This window comes from Eleutherodactylus coqui, chromosome 13 (genome assembly GCF_035609145.1).
Source record: "Eleutherodactylus coqui strain aEleCoq1 chromosome 13, aEleCoq1.hap1, whole genome shotgun sequence".
Classification (NCBI taxonomy): domain Eukaryota; kingdom Metazoa; phylum Chordata; class Amphibia; order Anura; family Eleutherodactylidae; genus Eleutherodactylus; species Eleutherodactylus coqui.
Genome location: NC_089849.1, coordinates 121946762 through 121964207, shown reverse-complemented (window position 1 = coordinate 121964207; position 17446 = coordinate 121946762). Strand labels below are relative to the sequence as shown.

Here is a 17446-nt window from a genome sequence, read left to right as displayed (position 1 = left end):
TTTCTCTCTGGACTGGGTCACGAGGGGCCATTTCTCTCTGGACTGGGTCACGAGGGGCCATTTCTCTCTGGACTGGGTCACGAGGGGCCATTTCTCTCTGGACTGGGTCACGAGGGGCCATTTCTCTCTGGACTGGGTCACGAGGGGCCATTTCTCTCTGGACTGGGTCACGAGGGGCCATTTCTCTCTGGACTGGGTCACGAGGGGCCATTTCTCTCTGGACTGGGTCACGAGGGGCCATTTCTCTCTGCACCCTGTCAGGAGGGGCCATTTTTTTCTTCACCGTGTCGGTAGGGGCCATTTCTCTCTGCACCGTGTCAGGAGGGGCCATTTCTCTCTCGACTAGTTCACGAGGGGCCATTTCTCTGTGGACTGTGTCGGGGGAGCCATTTCTCTATGGACTGGGTCACGAGGGGCCATTTCTCTGTGGACTGGGTCACGAGGGGCCATTTCTCTGTGGACTGGGTCACGAGGGGCCATTTCTCTGTGGACTGGGTCACGAGGGGCCATTTCTCTGTGGACTGGGTCACGAGGGGCCATTTCTCTCTGGACTGGGTCACGAGGGGCCATTTCTCTCTGGACTGGGTCACGAGGGGCCATTTCTCTCTGGACTGGGTCACGAGGGGCCATTTCTCTCTGGACTGGGTCACGAGGGGCCATTTCTCTCTGGACTGGGTCACGAGGGGCCATTTCTCTCTGGACTGGGCCACGAGGGGCCATTTCTCTCTGGACTGGGCCACGAGGGGCCATTTCTCTCTGGACTGGGTCACGAGGGGCCATTTCTCTCTGGACTGGGTCACGAGGGGCCATTTCTCTCTGGACTGGGTCACGAGGGGCCATTTCTCTCTGGACTGGGTCACGAGGGGCCATTTCTCTCTGGACTGGGTCACGAGGGGCCATTTCTCTCTGGACTGGGTCACGAGGGACCATTTCTCTCTGGACTGGGTCACGAGGGACCATTTCTCTCTGGACTGGGTCACGAGGGGCCATTTCTCTCTGGACTGGGTCACGAGGGGCCATTTCTCTCTGGACTGGGTCACGAGGGGCCATTTCTCTCTGGACTGGGTCACGAGGGGCCATTTCTCTCTGGACTGGGTCACGAGGGGCCATTTCTCTCTGGACTGGGTCACGAGGGGCCATTTCTCTCTGGACTGGGTCACGAGGGGCCATTTCTCTCTGGACTGGGTCACGAGGGACCATTTCTCTCTGGACTGGGTCACGAGGGACCATTTCTCTCTGGACTGGGTCACGAGGGACCATTTCTCTCTGGACTGGGTCACGAGGGACCATTTCTCTCTGGACTGGGTCACGAGGGACCATTTCTCTCTGGACTGGGTCACGAGGGACCATTTCTCTCTGGACTGGGTCACGAGGGACCATTTCTCTCTGGACTGGGTCACGAGGGACCATTTCTCTCTGGACTGGGTCACGAGGGACCATTTCTCTCTGGACTGGGTCACGAGGGACCATTTCTCTCTGGACTGGGTCACGAGGGACCATTTCTCTCTGGACTGGGTCACGAGGGACCATTTCTCTCTGGACTGGGTCACGAGGGACCATTTCTCTCTGGACTGGGTCACGAGGGACCATTTCTCTCTGGACTGGGTCACGAGGGACCATTTCTCTCTGGACTGGGTCACGAGGGACCATTTCTTTCTGGACTGGGTCACGAGGGACCATTTCTCTCTGGACTGGGTCACGAGGGACCATTTCTCTCTGGACTGGGTCACGAGGGACCATTTCTCTCTGGACTGGGTCACGAGGGACCATTTCTCTCTGGACTGGGTCACGAGGGACCATTTCTCACTGGACTGGGTCACGAGGGACCATTTCTCTCTGGACTGGGTCACGAGGGACCATTTCTCTCTGGACTGGGTCACGAGGGACCACTTCTCTCTGGACTGGGTCACGAGGGACCACTTCTCTCTGGACTGAGTCACGAGGGTCCACTTCTCTATGGACTGGGTCACGAGGGACCATTTCTCTCTGGACTGGGTCACGAGGGACCATTTCTCTCTGGACTGGGTCACGAGGGACCATTTCTCTCTGGACTGGGTCACGAGGGACCATTTCTCTCTGGACTGGGTCACGAGGGACCATTTCTCTGTGGACTGGGTCACGAGGGACCATTTCTCTCTGGACTGAGTCACGAGGGACCATTTCTCTGTGGACTGGGTCACGAGGGACCATTTTTCTCTGGACTGGGTCACGAGGGACCATTTCTCTCTGGACTGGGTCACGAGGGACCATTTCTCTCTGGACTGGGTCACGAGGGAACATTTCTTTTTGGACTGGGTCGGGAGGGGCCGTTTCTCTCTGCACTGGGTCAGGAGGGGCCATTTCTTTGTCAACTGGGTCACAAAGGGCTATTTCTCTCTGGATTGGGTCAGGAGGGGCCATTTCTCTCTGCACTGGGTCAGGAGGGGCCATTTCTCTCTGCACTGGGTCAGGAGGGGCCATTTCTCTCTGCACTGGGTCAGGAGGGGCCATTTCTCTCTGGACTGGGTCACGAGGGGCCATTTCTCTCTGCATCGGGTCAGGAGGGGCCATTTCTCTCTGCACCGGGTCAGGGGGGGCCATTTCTCTCTGGACCGGGTCAGGAGGGGCCATTTCTCTCTGGACTGGGTCAGGAGGGGCCATTTCTCTCTGGACTGGGTCAGGAGGGGCCATTTCTCTCTGGACTGGGTCAGGAGGGGCCATTTCTCTCTGGACTGGGTCAGGAGGGGCCATTTCTCTCTGGACTGGGTCAGGAGGGGCCATTTCTCTCTGCACTGGGTCAGGAGGGGCCATTTCTCTCTGCACTGGGTCAGGAGGGGCCATTTCTCTCTGCACTGGGTCAGGAGGGGCCATTTCTCTCTGGACTGGGTCAGGAGGGGCCATTTCTCTCTGGACTGGGTCAGGAGGGGCCATTTCTCTCTGGACTGGGCCAGGAGGGGCCATTTCTCTCTGCATCGGGTCAGGAGGGGCCATTTCTCTCTGCACCGGGTCAGGAGGGGCCATTTCTCTCTGCACCGGGTCAGGAGGGGCCATTTCTCTCTGGACCGGGTCAGGAGGGGCCATTTCTCTCTGGACCGGGTCAGGAGGGGCCATTTCTCTCTGGACCGGGTCAGGAGGGGCCATTTCTCTCTGGACCGGGTCAGGAGGGGCCATTTCTCTCTGGACCGGGTCAGGAGGGGCCATTTCTCTCTGGACCGGGTCAGGAGGGGCCATTTCTCTCTGGACCGGGTCAGGAGGGGCCATTTCTCTCTGGACCGGGTCAGGAGGGGCCATTTCTCTCTGGATCGGGTCAGGAGGGGCCATTTCTCTCTGGACCGGGTCAGGAGGGGCCATTTCTCTCTGGACCGGGTCAGGAGGGGCCATTTCTCTCTGGACCGGGTCAGGAGGGGCCATTTCTCTCTGGACCGGGTCAGGAGGGGCCATTTCTCTCTGGACCGGGTCAGGAGGGGCCATTTCTCTCTGGACCGGGTCAGGAGGGGCCATTTCTCTCTGGACCGGGTCAGGAGGGGCCATTTCTCTCTGGACCGGGTCAGGAGGGGCCATTTCTCTCTGGACCGGGTCAGGAGGGGCCATTTCTCTCTGGACCGGGTCAGGAGGGGCCATTTCTCTCTGGACCGGGTCAGGAGGGGCCATTTCTCTCTGGACCGGGTCAGGAGGGGCCATTTCTCTCTGGACCGGGTCAGGAGGGGCCATTTCTCTCTGGACCGGGTCAGGAAGGGCCATTTCTCTCTGGACCGGGTCAGGAGGGGCCATTTCTCTCTGGACCGGGTCAGGAGGGGCCATTTCTCTCTGGACCGGGTCAGGAGGGGCCATTTCTCTCTGGACCGGGTCAGGAGGGGCCATTTCTCTGTGGACCGGGTCAGGAGGGGCCATTTCTCTCTGGACCGGGTCAGGAGGGGCCATTTCTCTCTGGAACGGGTCAGGAGGGGCCATTTCTCTCTGGACCGGGTCAGGAGGGGCCATTTCTCTCTGGACTGGGTCAGGAGGGGCCATTTCTCTCTGGACTGGGTCAGGAGGGGCCATGTCTCTCTGGACTGGGTCAGGAGGGGCCATGTCTCTCTGGACTGGGTCAGGAGGGGCCATGTCTCTCTGGACTGGGTCAGGAGGGGCCATTTTTCTCTGCACCGGGACAGGAGGCACCATTTCAGTCTACACTGGGTCATCAGGGGCTATTTCAGTCTGCACTGGGTCATCAGGGGCCATTTCTGTCTGCACTGGGTCATCAGGGGCCATTTCTGTCTGCACTCGATCATCAGGGGCCATTTCTGTCTGCACTGAATCATGAAGGGCCATTTCAGTCTGCACTGCGTCATGAGGGTCCATTTCAGTCTGCACTGCATCATGAGGGGCCATTTCAGTCTGCACTGCATCATGAGGGGCCATTTTAGTCTGCACTGCGTCATGAGGGGCCATTTCAGTCTGCACTGCGTCATGAGGGGCCATTTCAGTCTGCACTGCGTCATGAGGGGCCATTTCAGTCTGCGCTGCGTCATGAGGGGCCATTTCAGTCTGCACTGCGTCATGAGGGGCCATTCCTGTCTGCACTGCGTCATGAGGGGCCATTCCTGTCTGCACTGGGTCACGAGGGGCCATTTCTCTCTAGACTGGGTCACGAGGGGCCATTTCTCTCTAGACTGGGTCACGAGGGGCCATTTCTCTCTAGACTGGGTCACAAGGGGCCATTTCTCTCTAGACTGGGTCACAAGGGGCCATTTCTCTCTAGACTGGGTCACGAGGGGCCATTTCTCTGTAGACTGGGTCACGAGGGGCCATTTCTCTGTAGACTGGGTCACGAGGGGCCATTTCTCTGTGGACTGGGTCACAAGGGGCTAATTCTTTCTGGACTAGGTCACAAGGGGCCATTTCTGTTTGCACTGGGTCACAAGGGGCCATTTCAGTCTGCACTGGGTCACGAGGGGCCATTTCAGTCTGCACTGCGTCATGAGGGGCCATTTCAGTCTGCACTGCGTCATGAGGGGCCATTCCTGTCTGCACTGGGTCACGAGGGGCAATTTCTCTCTAGACTGGGTCACGAGGGGCCATTTCTCTGTGGACTGGGTCACGAGGGGCCATTTCTCTGTGGACTGGGTCACGAGGGGCCATTTCTCTGTGGACTAGGTCACGAGGGGCCATTTCTCTCTAGATTGGGTCACGAGGCACCATTTCTCTCTACATTGGGTCACGAGGCACCATTTCTCTCTACATTGGGTCACGAGGCACCATTTCTCTCTACATTGGGTCACGAGAGGCCATTTCTCTCTAGATTGGGTCACGAGGGGCCATTTCTCTCTGGACTGGGTCAGGAGGGGCCACTTCTCTCTGCACCGGGACAGGAGGCACCATTTCAGTCTACACTGGGTCATCAGGGGCTATTTCAGTCTGCACTGGGTCATCAGGGGCCATTTCTGTCTGCACTCGGTCAGTAGGGGCCATTTCTGTGTGCACTCGGTTAGTAGGGGCCATTTCTGTCTGCACTGAGTCATGAAGGGCCATTTCAGTCTGCACTGCGTCATAACGGGCCATTTCAGTCTGCACTGTGTCATGAGGGGCCATTTCAGTCTGCACTGCGTCATGAGGGGCCATTCCTGTCTGAACTGGGTCACGAGGGTCCATTTCTCTCTGGACTGGGTCACAAGGGGCCATTTCTTTGTGGACTGGGTCATGAGGCACCATTTCTCTTTGGACTGGGTCACGAGGGAACATTTCTCTCTCAACTGAGTCACACGGGGCCATTTCTCTCTGGACTGGATCACAAGGGGCTCATTCTTTCTGGACTGGGTCATGAGGGGCCATTTCTATTTGCACTGGGTCAGTAGGGGCCACTTCTGTCTGCACTGAATCATGAAGGGCCATTTCAGTCTGCACTGCGTCATAAGGGGCCATTTCAGTCTGCACTGTGTCATGAGGGGCCATTTCAGTCTGTACTGCGTCATGGGGGCCATTCCTGTCTGAACTGGGTCACGAGGGGCCATTTCTCTCTAGACTGGGTCACAAATGGCCATTTCTCTCTGGACTGGATCACAAGGGCCTCATTCTCTCTGGACTGGGTTACAAGGGGCCATTTCTGTTTGCACTGGGTCATGAGGGGCCATTTCTGTCTACACTGGGTCATGAGGGGTCATTTCAGTCTGCACTGCGTCATGAGGGGCTATTTCAGTCTGCACTGCATCATGAGGGGCCATTTCAGTCTGCACTGCGTCATGAGGGGCCATTTCAGTCTGCACTACGTCATGAGGGGCCATTTCTGTCTGCACTGGGTCACGAGGGGCAATTTCTCTCTAGACTGGGTCTCGAGGGGCCATTTCTCTGTGGACTGGGTCACGAGGCACCATTTCTCTGTGGACTGGGTCACGAGGGACCATTTCTCTCTCAACTGGGTCACACGGGACCATTTCTCTCTCAACTGGGTCACACGGGGCCATTTCTCTCTGGACTGGATCACAAGGAGCTAATTCTTTCTGGACTAGGTCACAAGGGGCCATTTCAGTCTGCACTGTGTCATGAGGGGCCATTTCAGTCTGCCCTGCGTCATGAGGGGCCATTCCTGTCTGAACTGGGTCACGAGGGTCCATTTCTCTCTGGACTGGGTCACAAGGGGCCATTTCTTTGTGGACTGGGTCATGAGGCACCATTTCTCTCTGGACTGGGTCACGAGGGAACATTTCTCTCTCAACTGAGTCACACGGGGCCATTTCTCTCTGGACTGGATCACAAGGGGCTCATTCTTTCTGGACTGGGTCATGAGGGGCCATTTCTATTTGCACTGGGTCAGTAGGGGCCACTTCTGTCTGCACTGAATCATGAAGGGCCATTTCAGTCTGCACTGCGTCATAAGGGGCCATTTCAGTCTGCACTGTGTCATGAGGGGCCATTTCAGTCTGTACTGCGTCATGAGGGGCCATTCCTGTCTGAACTGGGTCAGGAAGGGCCATTTCTCTCTGCACCGGGACAGGAGGCACTATTTCAGTCTACACTGGGTCATCAGCGGCTATTTAAGTCTGCACTGCGTCATGAGGGGCCATTTCTGTCTGCACTGTGTCTTGAGGGGCAATTTCAGTCTGCACTGCGTCATGAGGGGCCATTCCTGTCTGCACTGGGTCATGAGGGGCCATTTCAGTCTGCGCTGCGTCATGAGGGGCCATTTCAGTCTGCACTGCGTCATGAGGGGCCATTCCTGTCTGCACTGCGTCATGAGGGGCCATTCCTGTCTGCACTGGGTCACGAGGGGCCATTTCTCTCTAGACTGGGTCACGAGGGGCCATTTCTCTCTAGACTGGGTCACAAGGGGCCATTTCTCTCTAGACTGGGTCACAAGGGGCCATTTCTCTCTAGACTGGGTCACAAGGGGCCATTTCTCTCTAGACTGGGTCACAAGGGGCCATTTCTCTCTAGACTGGGTCACAAGGGGCCATTTCTCTCTAGACTGGGTCACGAGGGGCCATTTCTCTCTAGACTGGGTCACGAGGGGCCATTTCTCTGTAGACTGGGTCACGAGGGGCCATTTCTCTGTGGACTGGGTCACAAGGGGCTAATTCTTTCTGGACTAGGTCACAAGGGGCCATTTCTGTTTGCACTGGGTCACAAGGGGCCATTTCAGTCTGCACTGGGTCACGAGGGGCCATTTCAGTCTGCACTGCGTCATGAGGGGCCATTTCAGTCTGCACTGCGTCATGAGGGGCCATTTCAGTCTGCACTGCGTCATGAGGGGCCATTCCTGTCTGCACTGGGTCACGAGGGGCAATTTCTCTCTAGACTGGGTCACGAGGGGCCATTTCTCTGTGGACTGGGTCACGAGGGGCCATTTCTCTGTGGACTGGGTCACGAGGGGCCATTTCTCTGTGGACTAGGTCACGAGGGGCCATTTCTCTCTAGATTGGGTCACGAGGCACCATTTCTCTCTACATTGGGTCACGAGGCACCATTTCTCTCTACATTGGGTCACGAGAGGCCATTTCTCTCTAGATTGGGTCACGAGGGGCCATTTCTCTCTGGACTGGGTCAGGAGGGGCCACTTCTCTCTGCACCGGGACAGGAGGCACCATTTCAGTCTACACTGGGTCATCAGGGGCTATTTCAGTCTGCACTGGGTCATCAGGGGCCATTTCTGTCTGCACTCGGTCAGTAGGGGCCATTTCTGTGTGCACTCGGTTAGTAGGGGCCATTTCTGTCTGCACTGCGTCATAACGGGCCATTTCAGTCTGCACTGCGTCATGAGGGGCCATTTCAGTCTGCACTGCGTCATGAGGGGCCATTCCTGTCTGAACTGGGTCACGAGGGTCCATTTCTCTCTCAACTGAGTCACACGGGGCCATTTCTCTCCCGGACTGGATCACAAGGGGCTCATTCTTTCTGGACTGGGTCATGAGGGGCCATTTCTATTTGCACTGGGTCAGTAGGGGCCACTTCTGTCTGCACTGAATCATGAAGGGCCATTTCAGTCTGCACTGCGTCATAAGGGGCCATTTCAGTCTGCACTGTGTCATGAGGGGCCATTTCAGTCTGTACTGCGTCATGAGGGGCCATTCCTGTCTGAACTGGGTCACGAGGGGCCATTTCTCTCTAGACTGGGTCACAAATGGCCATTTCTCTCTGGACTGGATGACAAGGGCCTCATTCTCTCTGGACTGGGTTACAAGGGGCCATTTCTGTTTGCACTGGGTCATGAGGGGCCATTTCTGTCTACACTGGGTCATGAGGGGTCATTTCAGTCTGCACTGCGTCATGAGGGGTCATTTCAGTCTGCACTGCGTCATGAGGGGCCATTTCAGTCTGCACTGCGTCATGAGGGGCCATTTCAGTCTGCACTACGTCATGAGGGGCCATTTCTGTCTGCACTGGGTCACGAGGGGCAATTTCTCTCTAGACTGGGTCTCGAGGGGCCATTTCTCTGTGGACTGGGTCACGAGGCACCATTTCTCTGTGGACTGGGTCACGAGGGACCATTTCTCTCTCAACTGGGTCACACGGGACCATTTCTCTCTCAACTGGGTCACACGGGGCCATTTCTCTCTGGACTGGATCACAAGGAGCTAATTCTTTCTGGACTAGGTCACAAGGGGCCATTTCAGTCTGCACTGTGTCATGAGGGGCCATTTCAGTCTGCACTGCGTCATGAGGGGCCATTCCTGTCTGAACTGGGTCACGAGGGTCCATTTCTCTCTGGACTGGGTCACAAGGGGCCATTTCTTTGTGGACTGGGTCATGAGGCACCATTTCTCTCTGGACTGGGTCACGAGGGAACATTTCTCTCTCAACTGAGTCACACGGGGCCATTTCTCTCTGGACTGGATCACAAGGGGCTCATTCTTTCTGGACTGGGTCATGAGGGGCCATTTCTATTTGCACTGGGTCAGTAGGGGCCACTTCTGTCTGCACTGAATCATGAAGGGCCATTTCAGTCTGCACTGCGTCATAAGGGGCCATTTCAGTCTGCACTGTGTCATGAGGGGCCATTTCAGTCTGTACTGCGTCATGAGGGGCCATTCCTGTCTGAACTGGGTCAGGAGGGGCCATTTCTCTCTGCACCGGGACAGGAGGCACTATTTCAGTCTACACTGGGTCATCAGCGGCTATTTAAGTCTGCACTGCGTCATGAGGGGCCATTTCTGTCTGCACTGTGTCTTGAGGGGCAATTTCAGTTTGCCCTTCGTCATGAGGGGCCATTCCTGTCTGCACTGGGTCATGAAGGGCCATTCCTGTCTGCACTGCGTCATGAGGGGCCATTCCTGTCTGCACTGCGTCATGAGGGGCCATTCCTGTCTGCACTGGGTCATGAGGGGCTATTTCTGTCTGCGCTGGGTCATGAGGGGAATTTCTGTCTGCGCTGGGGCATGAGGGACCATTTTAGTCTGTACTGGGGGATTGAGGGGCCATTTCAGTCTGTACTGGGGCATGAGGGGCCATTTCAGTCTGTACTGGGGCATGAGGGGCCATTTCAGTCTGTACTGGGGCATGAGGGGCCATTTCAGTCTGTACTGGGGCATGAGGGGCCATTTCAGTCTGTACTGGGGCATGAGGGGCCATTTCAGTCTGTACTGGGGCATGAGGGGCCATTTCAGTCTGTACTGGGGCATGAGGGGCCATTTCAGTCTGTACTGGGGCATGAGGGGCCATTTCAGTCTGTACTGGGGCATGAGGGGCCATTTCAGTCTGTACTGGGGGATTGAGGGGCCATTTCAGTCTGTACTGGGGCATGAGGGGCCATTTCAGTCTGTACTGGGGCATGAGGGGCCATTTCAGTCTGTACTGGGGCATGAGGGGCCATTTCAGTCTGTACTGGGGCATGAGGGGCCATTTCAGTCTGTACTGGGGCATGAGGGGCCATTTCAGTCTGTACTGGGGCATGAGGGGCCATTTCAGTCTGTACTGGGGCATGAGGGGCCATTTCAGTCTGTACTGGGGCATGAGGGGCCATTTCAGTCTGTACTGGGGCATGAGGGGCCATTTCAGTCTGTACTGGGGGATTGAGGGGCCATTTCAGTCTGTACTGAGGGATTGAGGGGCCATTTCAGTCTGTACTGGGGGATTGAGGGGCCATTTCGGTCTGTACTGGGGGATTGAGGGGCCATTTCGGTCTGTACTGGGGGATTGAGGGGCCATTTCGGTCTGTACTGGGGGATTGAGGGGCCATTTCAGTCTGTACTGGGGCATGAGGGGCCATTTCAGTCTGTACTGGGGCATGAGGGGCCATTTCAGTCTGTACTGGGGCATGAGGGGCCATTTCAGTCTGTACTGGGGCATGAGGGGCCATTTCAGTCTGTACTGGGGCTTGAGGGACATTTCAGTCTGTACTGGGGCATGAGGGACCATTTCAGTCTGTACTGGGGCATGAAGGGCCATTTCAGTCTGTACTGGGGCATGAGGGACCATTTCAGTCTGTACTGGGGCATGAAGGGCCATTTCAGTCTGTACTGGGGCATGAAGGGCCATTTCAGTCTGTACTGGGGCATGAGGGGCCATTTCAGTCTGTACTGGGGCATGAGGGGCCATTTTAGTCTGTACTGGGGGATAGAGGGGCCATTTCGGTCTGTACTGGGGGATTGAGGGGCCATTTCGGGCTGTACTGGGGGATTGAGGGGCCATTTCGGGCTGTACTGGGGCATGAGGGGCCATTTCAGTCTGTACTGGGGCATGAGGGACCATTTCAGTCTGTACTGGGGCATGAGGGACCATTTCAGTCTGTACTGGGGCATGAGGGGCCATTTCAGTCTGTACTGGGGCATGAAGGGACGCGCTGTATGTGGTGAAGAGCTCTGAGCTCTATAGAAAACATAACAGCAAACTTTCCTACCTTCCTGACAAAGAAGTTCTACTGAAGTGACATCTTATGAATGAGGGAAACACAAGATATTACGGCGGGAGATCCAGCGAGAGGAGCGGGGAGATAAGGCACCGTCTGCCGCCGTTAGGGGAGACATCCAGGTGTAGCCCGGTGTCATAGCTGTAGGCCCTGCACATCACTGCTCCTACAGGAACGGCCGGCTGCCCGGGCCTCTCATGACTGCCCCGCCGCTCCGGGCGTCCTCCACCCCCGCACATACCTGCCTGTCCACAGCCAAGACCCGCTGCCGGTCTCCATTAACACCTCCGCAACACCCGAGAGTGGAGATGATCCTGAAAGACGCGAAGGCTCTTAGTACGCATGCGCTGAGGGACCACCAAGGGACGCACTGCGCACTGCTCACGGCTCGGCGGTTGCCCCGGCGACAGAGATGCTGGATGTGACGTTATGTGAAAGTACAAAGCGGCCATGATGGTCCAGGGAGTGAGCGTGTGAGTGAGTGTAGGACGGAGTGAGAGAGTGTAGGACGGAGTGAGAGAGTGTAGGACGGAGTGAGCGTGTGAGAGAGTACAGGACGGAGTGAGCGTGTGAGAGAGTGTAGGACAGAGTGAGAGAATGTAGGACGGAGTGAGCGTGTGAGAGAGTGTAGGACGGAGTGAGAGAGTGTAGGACGGAGTGAGCGTGTGAGAGAGTGTAGGACGGAGTGAGAGAGTGTAGGACGGAGTGAGCGTGTGAGAGAGTGTAGGACGGAGTGAGAGAGTGTAGGACGGAGTGAGCGTGTGAGAGAATGTAGGACGGAGTGAGCGTGTGAGAGAGTGTAGGACGGAGTGAGAGAGTGAGAGAATGTAGGACGGAGTGAGAGAATGTAGGACGGAGTGAGAGAGTGTAGGACGGAGTGAGAGAATGTAGGACGGAGTGAGAGAGTGAGAGAATGTAGGACGGAGTGAGAGAGTGTAGGACGGAGTGAGAGAGTGTAGGACGGAGTGAGCGTGTGAGAGAGTACAGGACGGAGTGAGAGAATGTAGGACGGAGTGAGAGAGTGTAGGACGGAGTGAGCGTGTGAGAGAATGTAGGACGGAGTGAGAGAGTACAGGACGGAGTGAGCGTGTGAGAGAGTGTAGGACGGAGTGAGAGAGTACAGGACGGAGTGAGCGTGTGAGAGAGTGTAGGACGGAGTGAGCGTGTGAGAGAGTGTAGGACGGAGTGAGCGTGTGAGAGAATGTAGGACGGAGTGAGAGAGTACAGGACGGAGTGAGCGTGTGAGAGAGTGTAGGACGGAGTGAGCGTGTGAGAGAATGTAGGACGGAGTGAGCGTGTGAGAGAGTGTAGGACGGAGTGAGAGAGTGTAGGATATAGTGAGAGCCTGTAGGACGGAGTGAGCGTGTGAGAGAATGTATGACGGAGTGTGAGAGTGTAGGATATAGTGAGAGCCTGTAGGACGGAGTGAGAGAATGTATGACGGAGTGAGAGAGTGTAGGATATAGTGAGAGCCTGTAGGACGGAGTGAGCGTGTGAGAGAATGTATGACGGAGTGTGAGAGTATAGGATATAGTGAGAGCCTGTAGGACGGAGTGAGAGACTGTAGGACGGAGTGAGAGAGTGTAGGACGGAGTGAGCGTGTGAGAGAGTGTAGGACGGAGTGAGAGAGTGTAGGACGGAGTGAGAGAGTGTAGGACGGAGTGAGAGAGTGTAGGACGGAGTGAGTGTGTGAGAGAGTGTAGGACGGAGTGAGAGAGTGTAGGACGGAGTGAGAGAGTGTAGGACGGAGTGAGTGTGTGAGAGAGTGTAGGACGGAGTGAGAGAGTGTAGGACGGAGTGAGCGTGTGAGAGAGTGTAGGACGGAGTGAGAGAGTGTAGGACGGAGTGAGAGAGTGAGTGAATGTAGGACGGAGTGAGCGTGTGAGAGAGTGTAGGACGGAGTGAGAGAGTGTAGGACAGAGTGAGAGAGTGAGAGAATGTAGGACGGAGTGAGAGAGTGAGAGAATGTAGGACGGAGTGAGAGAGTGTAGGACGGAGTGAGCGTGTGAGAGAGTGTAGGACGGAGTGAGAGAGTGTAGGACGGAGTGAGCGTGTGAGAGAGTGTAGGACGGAGTGAGAGAGTGTAGGACGGAGTGAGCGTGTGAGAGAGTGTAGGACGGAGTGAGCGTGTGAGAGAGTGTAGGACGGAGTGAGAGAGTGTAGGACGGAGTGAGAGAGTGAGAGAATGTAGGACGGAGTGAGCGTGTGAGAGAGTGTAGGACGGAGTGAGAGAGTGAGAGAATGTAGGATGGAGTGAGAGAGTGTAGGACGGAGTGAGAGAGTGAGAGAATGTAGGACGGAGTGAGAGAGTGAGAGAATGTAGGACGGAGTGAGAGAGTGTAGGACGGAGTGAGCGTGTGAGAGAGTGTAGGACGGAGTGAGAGAATGTAGGACGGAGTGAGAGAGTGTAGGACGGAGTGAGAGAGTGTAGGACGGAGTGAGCGTGTAAGAGAGTGTAGGACGGAGTGAGAGAGTGTAGGACGGAGTAAGCGTGTGAGAGAGTGTAGGAGGGAGAGAATGTAGGACGGAGTGAGAGAGTGTAGGACGGAGTGAGCGTGTGAGAGAGTGTAGGACGGAGTGAGAGAGTGTAGGACGGAGTGAGCGTGTGAGAGAGTGTAGGACGGAGTGAGAGAGTGTAGGACGGAGTGAGAGAATGTAGGACGGAGTGAGCGTGTGAGAGAGTGTGGGACGGAGTGAGAGAGTGTAGGACGGAGTGAGAGAGTGAGAGAATGTAGGACGGAGTGAGAGAGTGAGAGAATGTAGGACGGAGTGAGAGAGTGTAGGACGGAGTGAGCGTGTGAGAGAGTGTAGGACGGAGTGAGAGAGTGTAGGACGGAGTGAGCGTGTGAGAGAGTGTAGGACGGAGTGAGAGAATGTAGGACGGAGTGAGAGAGTGTAGGACGGAGTGAGAGAATGTAGGACGGAGTGAGAGAGTGTAGGACGGAGTGAGCGTGTGAGAGAGTGTAGGACAGAGTGAGAGAGTGTAGGACGGAGTGAGCGTGTGAGAGAGTGTAGGACGGAGTGAGAGAATGTAGGACGGAGTGAGAGAGTGTAGGACGGAGTGAGTGTGTGAGAGAGTGTAGGACGGAGTGAGTGTGTGAGAGAGTGTAGGACGGAGTGAGCGCGTGAGAGAGTGTAGGACGGAGTGAGAGAGTGTAGGACGGAGTGAGAGCGTGTAGGACGGAGTGAGAGAGTGTAGGACGGAGTGAGCGTGTGAGAGAGTGTAGGACGGAGTGAGAGAGTGTAGGACGGAGTGAGCGTGTGAGAGAGTGTAGGACGGAGTGAGAGAATGTAGGACGGAGTGAGAGAGTGTAGGACGGAGTGAGCGTGTGAGAGAGTGTAGGACGGAGTGAGTGTGTGAGAGAGTGTAGGACGGAGTGAGCGCGTGAGAGAGTGTAGGACGGAGTGAGCGTGTGAGAGAGTGTAGGACGGAGTGAGAGAGTGTAGGACGGAGTGAGAGAGTGTAGGACGGAGTGAGCGTGTGAGAGAATGTAGGACGGAGTGAGAGAGTGTAGGACGGAGTGAGCGTGTGAGAGAATGTAGGACGGAGTGAGAGAGTGTAGGACGGAGTGAGAGAGTGTAGGACGGAGTGAGCGTGTGAGAGAGTGTAGGACGGAGTGAGCGTGTGAGAGAGTGTAGGACGGAGTGAGCGTGTGAGAGAATGTAGGATGGAGTGAGCGTGTGAGAGAGTGTAGGACGGAGTGAGAGAGTGTAGGACGGAGTGAGAGAGTGTAGGACGGAGTGAGAGAGTGAGAGAATGAAGGACGGAGTGAGAGAGTGTAGGACGGAGTGAGAGATTGTAGGACGGAGTGAGCGTGTGAGAGAATGTAGGACGGAGTGAGAGAGTACAGGACAGAGTGAGCGTGTGAGAGAGTGTAGGACGGAGTGAGAGAGTGTAGGACGGAGTGAGTGTGTGAGAGAGTGTAGGACGGAGTGAGAGAGTGTAGGACGGAGTGAGAGAGTGTAGGACGGAGTGAGCGTGTGAGAGAGTGTAGGACGGAGTGAGCGTGTGAGAGAATGTAGGACGGAGTGAGAGAGTGTAGGACGGAGTGAGAGAGTGTAGGACGGAGTGAGCGTGTGAGAGAATGTAGGACGGAGTGAGAGAGTACAGGACGGAGTGAGCGTGTGAGAGGGTGTAGGACGGAGTGAGAGAGTGTAGGACGGAGTGAGTGTGTGAGAGAGTGTAGGACGGAGTGAGAGAGTGTAGGACGGAGTGAGCGTGTGAGAGAGTGTAGGACGGAGTGAGCGTGTGAGAGAATGTAGGACGGAGTGAGAGAGTGTAGGACGGAGTGAGCGTGTGAGAGAGTGTAGGACGGAGTGAGCGTGTGAGAGAGTGTAGGACGGAGTGAGCGTGTGAAAGAGTGTAGGACGGAGTGAGCGTGTGAGAGAGTGTAGGACGGAGTGAGAGAGTGTAGGACGGAGTGAGCGTGTGAGAGAGTGTAGGACGGAGTGAGAGAGTGTAGGACGGAGTGAGAGAGTGTAGGACGGAGTGAGCGTGTGAGAGAGTGTAGGACGGAGTGAGAGAGTGTAGGACGGAGTGAGCGTGTGAGAGAGTGTAGGACGGAGTGAGCGTGTGAGAGAATGTAGGACGGAGTGAGAGAGTGTAGGACGGAGTGAGAGAGTGTAGGGCGGAGTGAGCGTGTGAGAGAGTGTAGGACGGAGTGAGCGTGTGAGAGAGTGTAGGACGGAGTGAGCGTGTGAGACAGTGTAGGACGGAGTGAGAGAGTGTAGGACGGAGTGAGCGTGTGAGATAGTGTAGGACGGAGTGAGTGTAGGGCAGAGTGAGCGTGTGAGAGAATGTAGGACGGAGTGAGAGAGTGTAGGACGGAGTGAGCGTGTGAGAGAGTGTAGGACGGAGTGAGAGAGTGTAGGACGGAGTGAGCGTGTGAGAGAGTGTAGGACGGAGTGAGAGAGTGTAGGGCGGAGTGAGCGTGTGAGAGAATGTAGGACGGAGTGAGAGAGTGTAGGACGGAGTGAGCATGTGAGAGAGTGTAGGACGGAGTGAGAGAATGTAGGACGGAGTGAGCGTGTGAGAGAGTGTAGGACGGAGTGAGAGAGTGTAGGACGGAGTGAGCGTGTGAGAGAGTGTAGGACGGAGTGAGAGAGTGTAGGACGGAGTGAGCGTGTGAGAGAGTGTAGGTCGGAGTGAGCGTGTGAGAGAGTGTAGGATGGAGTGAGAGAGTGTAGGACGGAGTGAGAGAGTGTAGGACGGAGTGAGAGAGTGTAGGACGGAGTGAGCGTGTGAGAGAGTGTAGGACGGAGTGAGAGAGTGTAGGACGGAGTGAGCGTGTGAGAGAGTGTAGGACGGAGTGAGAGAGTGTAGGACGGAGTGAGCGTGTGAGAGAGTGTAGGACGGAGTGAGAGAGTGTAGGACGGAGTGAGCGTGTGAGAGAATGTAGGACGGAGTGAGCGTGTGAGAGAGTGTAGGACGGAGTGAGAGAGTGAGAGAATGTAGGACGGAGTGAGCGTGTGAGAGAGTGTAGAACGGAGTGAGAGAGTGAGAGAATGTAGGACGGAGTGAGAGAGTGTAGGACGGAGTGAGAGAATGTAGGACGGAGTGAGAGAGTGAGAGAATGTAGGACGGAGTGAGAGAGTGTAGGACGGAGTGAGCATGTGAGAGAGTGTAGGACGGAGTGAGAGAATGTAGGACGGAGTGAGAGAGTGTAGGACGGAGTGAGCGTGTGAGAGAGTACAGGACGGAGTGAGAGAATGTAGGACGGAGTGAGAGAGTGTAGGACGGAGTGAGCGTGTGAGAGAATGTAGGACGGAGTGAGAGAGTACAGGACGGAGTGAGCGTGTGAGAGAGTGTAGGACGGAGTGAGAGAGTACAGGACGAAGTGAGCGTGTGAGAGAGTGTAGGACGGAGTGAGCGTGTGAGAGAGTGTAGGACGGAGTGAGCGTGTGAGAGAATGTAGGACGGAGTGAGAGAGTACAGGACGGAGTGAGCGTGTGAGAGAGTGTAGGACGGAGTGAGCGTGTGAGAGAATGTAGGACGGAGTGAGCGTGTGAGAGAGTGTAGGACGGAGTGAGAGAGTGTAGGATATAGTGAGAGCCTGTAGGACGGAGTGAGCGTGTGAGAGAATGTATGACGGAGTGTGAGAGTGTAGGATATAGTGAGAGCCTGTAGGACGGAGTGAGAGAATGTATGAC

General features: G+C 55.9%; 2 protein-coding genes across 5 annotated transcripts in view; both read right to left on the bottom strand.

Moving 5' to 3' along the window:
- The window catches only part of LOC136588073 (zinc finger protein 585A-like), a 52352-nt gene extending 40708 nt beyond the window's left edge, over positions 1-11644 (bottom strand). For 2 of the 4 annotated variants that reach the window (XM_066586986.1, XM_066586985.1), the window contains exon 1: positions 11538-11637. The gene's annotated coding sequence lies outside the window, so the exon portion shown is untranslated. Of the gene's footprint in view, positions 1-11287; positions 11329-11537 lie in introns of those variants that run through there. The other 2 variants (XM_066586988.1, XM_066586987.1) reach the window with 2 other exon arrangements.
- LOC136587443 (uncharacterized) lies at positions 1804-2460 on the bottom strand. Its single transcript, XM_066586012.1, has one exon. It carries the CDS (start codon positions 2458-2460, stop codon positions 1804-1806), a length of 657 nt encoding a protein of 218 aa, XP_066442109.1.
- Positions 11645-17446: the final 5802 nt, after the last annotated feature.

Bases quoted from the DNA above. Each gene is read 5' to 3' on its own strand.
- LOC136587443 (XM_066586012.1), bottom strand. From the start codon at position 2,460: ATGGCCCCTCCTGACCCAGTGCAGAGAGAAATGGCCCCTCCTGACCCA.